Source organism: Hyalella azteca, unplaced genomic scaffold (genome assembly GCF_000764305.2).
Source record: "Hyalella azteca isolate HAZT.00-mixed unplaced genomic scaffold, Hazt_2.0.2 contig13728, whole genome shotgun sequence".
Lineage (NCBI taxonomy): Eukaryota > Metazoa > Arthropoda > Malacostraca > Amphipoda > Hyalellidae > Hyalella > Hyalella azteca.
Genome location: NW_025943639.1, coordinates 70,273 through 77,310, shown reverse-complemented (window position 1 = coordinate 77,310; position 7,038 = coordinate 70,273). Strand labels below are relative to the sequence as shown.

Below are 7,038 nucleotides of genomic sequence, written 5' to 3'. Positions count from 1 at the left end.
CTGACAGTTACAGCCCTGCTGACAGTTACAGCCCTGCTGACAGTTACAGTCCTGCTGACAGTTACAGTCCTGCTGACAGTTACAGTCCTGCTGACAGTTACAGTCCTGCTGACAGTTACAGTCCTGCTGACAGTTACAGTCCTGCTGACAGTTACAGTCCTGCTGACAGCTATATAATCATTATTACTAATTCATTCTAATTTCTGCACAGTATACAACCGCTGCATACACAATTTATATGAACTTAACTCTTGAACTGACGATGGAGCTGGACTCCGAAAAGTTTTCATTCTTAAGAAATGGTTAATATTCTGGCTGTTTTCTTTGCTTTTAAATTCCTGGTAAACTTGCGACTTAAGCAATCTAGTAATTTTTAAACTTAATATATTAATTAATATTATTATAATTATTATTATATGAACGTAATATATTTGTACAAATTCAGTTAATGACCAAAAAATGTAAATGATTCAATAGAATACGACGCGGTGTAATGTGATGAATAATGTACTGAGGGGCTGCAATAGAGTGGGACTATAGAGAGGGACTATAGAGTGGGACTCACTATAGAGAGGGACTATAGAGTGGGACTCACTNGGGGGACTAGAGAGGGGGACTATAGAGGGGGACTATAGAGTGGGACTATAGAGGGGGACTATAGAGGGGGACTGTAGAGGCCAGAGGGGGAATGTAGAGGGGGACTATAGAGTGTTACTATAGAGCGGCACTAGAGCGGCACTAGAGGGCAGTAGCCACACCTCCTGCAGCAGGACGAAGGCCTGGGTGTAGACGGGGGGCGTGTGGCTGAGCTGCTCCTTGAGGTTGTCCCAGAAGGCCTGGTGCACCATATCCCGTACCTGCCGCAGACGTGGTGTTAGTGAAGCACTAACTCTTATATAACAAACGTTGGGGCAGCACTAACTCTTTGTTATAAGAAACATTGCGGCAGCACTAACATTTTGGTTCCAAAACTCACAAACAGGCTTCTCATCTGGCATCTAGAAACAAACTCTGACCATATGCAAAATACTATAAGGTAAATATTTTCAAATGGTACCTAATCTATCTATAACTATAGACAAAATCAAAATTTTCCATCTACTGATCTATTATGAGCCAATTTGCACATAAAAAGCATGTTTTCAATGATCAATTCAGATGGAACCTCAAATATTCACTTGATATGGGCTGGCGCAGAGAAGCTCAAAATTTAACAAATGTTTTTCCAGACTGGCTTTGAAAATTTCAAATTTAAAGTACCCGTTTTTCTAGACTGGCCTTGAAAGTTTGATTTAAGTGCCTGTTTTTCCAGACTGGCTTCAAAAATTTCAGATATAAATTACCTGTTTTTAAAGACTGGCTTTGAAAGTCTCAGATATAAAGTGCCCACTTTTCCAGACTGGCTTCAATAGTTTCACATTTGAAGGACCTGTTTTTCCAGGCTGGCCTTGAAAGTTTCGAATTTAATTTACCTGTTTTTCGAGACTGGCCTGCGGAGGCTCAAACTTCTCGAGCTTGAAGTTGTGGTCGAGCGCTATTTCATGCGCCAGTGCCATGTTGGTGACTCCGTTGACTGCGCTCATGACTTCATCGAGTGACATGAGCGGGGGACTGCCGCTCCCTCCGCTGGAGGATGAAGACACAAACGTCGACGAAGGGGAGGAGGACAAGAGAGTGGAGAAAGATGGGGAAGAAGGGGAGTTAGAGATGCCTTGGCTAGGTGGTGGGAAAAAGAAAGAGGAGAGAGGGGATGAGGAGAGGGATGTCGTCCGCCGTCTGAAACAAATAAGACAAATTAGCCTTAGGCAGAAGGCTGAAATAATGGCCATATTTATTACTGATATGAAATGGTTCATTCGTGACTACATTGAAAAATTTAATAATTGATGAATAGAATCTTCATATTAATGTCATCACCATCACATTTTTGAGTCAGCCATTACTCAAGAAATATAACTCAGTAATTACTTCAGCGAATGACAGAGTACATTTTCTCGACAACAAAAACGTGAAGTCACGGACGGACGGACATGACGAGCACACTAGCACCTTTTGTCCATAAATGAGAAAGTGCACTTAAAAGAATGAACTCTCACCAAAATTGTCAGAAGAAGTTCTCTTTGAGGCATAGAGACGGGCAGAGAGCAAATTACACATCCGGTATATGAAGACAGTAATAGCCTATATATTCTTTCAATAAATGCATCATATTGAATATGGTTCTTGAAATTTCTATGGTGGCAAATGTGACAAATTATTAATATATTAATGTAAATGACAAATTATTAAGCAATAAAAGTGTTAATTAATTATTTCCTACTACTATAATATGAATTAATGTAGGTGACAAAATATTAATTAATATAAGTGTTAATTATTAATTACCTATTGATATAGGTAATATTAATTAATGAAAGTGATAGATTATTGATACTACTATTCATTCAACAAAATGTATCACCTGAATGTTGTTCATTAAATTCCTAGGGTGGCAAAAGTGACAAGGATGGCTGGTATGTTCTGATCAGTCATGAATGAAAGTTAATTAAAGAGAAATTTATTAATGAACCATAAAATATAGCTCCATAAAATTGGTTGGAAACTCTCTTGAGATGTACGGTACCTATAATAATATTATGGAGCCAGCTGCTTGCCACCAGTTATGGTCAAATATATTCATAAGAAAATATTTAATAAGACTTGGTAATTGAATGATGGAATGTTACTGTAGGTATATTGATAAATTTTGATTGCACACAACAGTCCTTATATGCATATTGTCTAAGTGCTTATTTTAGTATTAAGTTGTTAAGATAAACTTGATATATATATATACCGGTACTCTAAAAAATTCAACTAGTACCTAAGCTGCATCTAGAAGAAAACTAGTTAGTAGAGATGCAGTTATTAACAATTTGATGATTAGACTTAATAGTGTTTGAAAGATGTTGAGCAACTCAAATGCATCAACATTCAATGGAAAGCAATGTGATAATTCTAAAGTATGATAATTTAAACCAGGGTGGGATTCTAGAGGGGTTATAAATTACCAAAACACATAGCATTTTGGAAAGACCATCGCAGAGCAATCACTGTATGGACATAATGACATTTCAACCCATCACATTTGGAAAGGATCATGTATTCACCCTCAGATGAAAGTAAATTTATGCATTATTCAAGAATTTAAGCCTGATTTAAACTACATGTGATTTAAACTGAATATATACGTACTAAACTACCTGAAACTATATATGTGAAAATTCTAAAGTATGACAATTTAAAGTATAAATGTGATTCAAACTAAATATATACTAAACTACCTGATTTAAACTACATATACATCTGAAAATTCTAAAGTATGACAATTTAAACTATATATGTTATTTAAACTAAATACCACTAAACTACCTTACCTGATTTAAATTTTATATGTGAAAATTCTAATGACAATTTAAAGTATAAATGCACGGCAAGACCAGAAACCTCTTCATCCTGTCAGAAGACGGACTCCTGGCAGAGTCGCAGCTGCTGTTGCTGTCGTGTCGCAGGCGGCCGGGGTTGCTGCCGGCAGCACTGCCAGGGATTGTGCTGCAACTGCTCGTCTGCACACCACAAATATGATTAATTTAATCAAGTTTTTTGTTTCAATTATAAATACAATCAAGTAGATTTTTATAATTACCATAAAAAAATTATTTGCTTATACTTTTATAAATAATTTATATTGTCTCTAGTCTCTACTAACAGGAAAACTGGTTCTTGTTATTAAAGTAACAGAAAATCTACAGTATTTTCTAGAAAAACAACTGCAAAACTTGCATTTTCAATTTGAGAAATTTTGTACTATATTTTTCACTCCAGTTGATTATATTGGACATGACTGAATTAATTAATTATGTACTTAAAGTATATCCATAACATATGTCCATATAGTATGTCCATAATGTACCTATGGTCATATACTAGGTATGTCCATAAAGTATGACCATATAGTAGTACATCCATATTGTATGTACCTATGTCCATATAGTTTTTCCATAAAGTATGTCCATAACATCTGTCCAGAAAGTACCTATGTCCATTTAAAGAAAAGTTGTGGCTCAGACACCAGAATTGATACAATTTTTTACCCCCAAAAGCAGTAATCACAGAAGTGGCAATATAATATCTCTTTGCATAACATCAGTAACTCAAGAACAGCCTGTCACATTGGGGTTTTATAACTTGCCTTCATACTTGCTTATTCAATTTTGCACAATTATTGAGCACAGTGAGACAATATTTAGCAACTTCATCACCTGTGACTGGCTACTTTAACACTCAAAATTGCACAAACTGCTTATGAGAAAATGAATGTTGGAATTTGTTATGATAGTATAAGCCCGAAAATTCCTTTTAGCTTTGATGTTTAAGCATACCAAATGTTTAAATGATTTATTCTAGAAAGACATTACAATTTATCATTCACCATCAGCTTCAAAGGCCAGATCCCTTGTGGGATCAATTCACAAAAAGTGCAAGAATCGGCAACAGGCCACGGGCCTATTTCTTCAGTGCCAAAACTTCTATTCTAGAACAAGACAAGCCAGATTAATTGACAATTAATCCAACCCAATTAATAAACCCACAATAATACCCTGATTACTCAGGGAGGATTCCACAGAAAAATACATTCCTTATCACAAATAGCATTCAATTCCAATACAAAAAATTTATCTCAGAAAATCTCCCAGGGAACTGGAAAATTGACAAATACAAAGGACCTCCCAACAAACTTTGTATATTCAGCTCAATAATGCCCCTTTTGCAGGGAAATGATGTTTAAATTATAAGGCAATTAATCCTGCTGATGCAAGATTGCAAGCTGTTTTACTTATTTAGCTTTCAATTAATTGAATATGGTTGAAGGAATTGTACTGAAAAGTATAGAAAGTCTATGTAAAAATTAAGAATATGTTTCAATTTCTACAGACTTTATATTAAAAATATAGACTTATAATTCACAATCAAAATCCTTTCATATGCCTAAAAAATTTCAGGCTGATTCAAAGTTAATATAAATAGAGTTGTGGTGAATATTTATTTCATCTTTAATAATGAATCTTAGATTCCTACCAAAAAGAGAAAGAGATTTGTAAATCTGAGTTTCACAAGATCCATGGAATCACTGTGTAATATCAACCACAAATTATATTATTACAGTAAAATTGTTAGCTCTTCTACAGCCCTACAAAGCTTGACTACATAAGGTCTGACCTTAGGCTTGACAGGCTCAGTCTGTGGCACGTCCTCCTCATGCTTGGACGTCTTGAAGTTCTTGGTGTCCTCGTCCTCAGCGTCCGTGGTCAGCTTAGCCGATTTGTCTGTGCTGCCCATCCTGCTCACTGTAAAGCTCCCCAAAATAATCACTAATTACTAAAATTTTACAAATGGCCCCAAAAATTTATGCAGTATAATTTACACTTGACTATATATAACTGATTATCTTGAATTTTAATGTAGAAAACTGTTCAATTATTATATATATTTTTGGGAGAATTTATTGTTTTTAATAAACGTTTCCTTTTATAGTTCTGCAAGGGAATAAGAAAATAATTGGCCAGAGATCACTGTAGATAATTTATGCATTTCCATCAACCTTTAATCCTTTATCAACACTCAGTCAGATTTCATAATCATACTTGCATCAATATTGTATGGAAGCTAGTTATGGTAGGTATCCATGATGCACAACTGGTAATAAATGGTACCTATATCAAAACATAAGTATTATATTGCATGAATATCATAGAGAAGCAAGTTATGGTATCCACAATACAGGACTGATTGACTGGTGTGTTCAAGGCAACCGCCATCCCACAAATAATTTTATGTATTATTTCATCACATTGGTCTACATTTTCAAGTGAGAACAAAACATTCCCAGACATGGTGGCTGGCAAATGCTAATATATATTGCACACTAGTATTCTTGGTCTTGTGAACAAGTTTAATGAAGAGATCTTCCTGAGACTTCCTCTCCACTGACCACTGCGTATATTAGTATATACATAATTTTCTGGCATTGAATTCACCATTATTTCATATTAATAGAATTTCAAGTTGATATTAAGTTGATAACAATTGCTTATTGGACTTGGAAATGAGGGAATTTTTTAGTAAATTAGCATCAGGTTTAGTTTCCAGCAAATAATTTCTTCCAGTCAAGATAAGTCAAAGTCATCTTTTCCAAAATTAAACTGCAATGGCAGTCCAAAGTGCAAAGAATTATCTGAGGTTTCATTTTTAGTGCATTTTCTCATTTATGGAAAAAAGGCACTATTGTGCTCGTCATGTCCATCTGTCTGTCTGTCCTACCGTCCGTGACTTCACGTTTTTGTTGATGAGAAAATGCACTCTCTGTCACTTACTGCAGTGAGTACTGACTTATATTTTTTCATCATTCTTTGGGCTCCTCCAAAATTTTATTCAATAGCTCATGCTGGGTCCTGGTAAAATTCTACTACAAATTATTCTTTTAAAAATTTTGGCCACTGTGATAGAAAATTAATGTTCATGCATGTAGAATGATAATGAACTAAAGCCTCAGTCATTGCAGGGCTGGAAAAGTCCTGTTTTTGTCTGAAATATCACGGCTCTAATATCATATAATTTCAGTAGGTATGAAATCTCGTGGCTCAAATGTCACAAATTTTTGTTTGATTGAAAAATCGCGGTTTGCACTTCGGAAACATGTCATTTCATAAAATTTTCAACTTCCGCAATCCGCATTGCTTTACCGTTCCAGCCAAAATATCCTGCAGAAAAAACAAACATCATAATGTAAACAAATCAACTAAACGTTTTGTTGAAGATCGCACATAGTTGCGGTCATGTCAAAGCGGTCAGACTGCTATTAACATGTGCTCAACTTACAGTAAAGACAATTTTTATTGTTGCCGTTTGACTGTTTTAGGGTATAATTAGAGATTTGGGGTAACACGTGCATGGAGTTTGTAAATAAATTCGTGCCTCATAAATGGCTTTTAATGGCTG

At 35.3% G+C, this 7,038-nt stretch overlaps 1 protein-coding gene across 1 annotated transcript in view; it reads right to left on the bottom strand.

The window, feature by feature from the left end:
* LOC108670340 overlaps positions 1-5,576 on the bottom strand; it is a 12,900-nt gene extending 7,324 nt beyond the window's left edge. The window contains exons 1-4 of the mRNA XM_018157804.1: positions 5,260-5,576; positions 3,487-3,605; positions 1,473-1,776; positions 759-857 (exon numbers count right to left, since the gene is read on the bottom strand). Of these exons, the coding sequence (XP_018013293.1) occupies positions 759-857; positions 1,473-1,776; positions 3,487-3,605; positions 5,260-5,379 (642 nt within the window). The 5' untranslated portion in view covers positions 5,380-5,576. The remainder of the gene's footprint in view (positions 1-758; positions 858-1,472; positions 1,777-3,486; positions 3,606-5,259) is intronic.
* Positions 5,577-7,038: the final 1,462 nt, after the last annotated feature.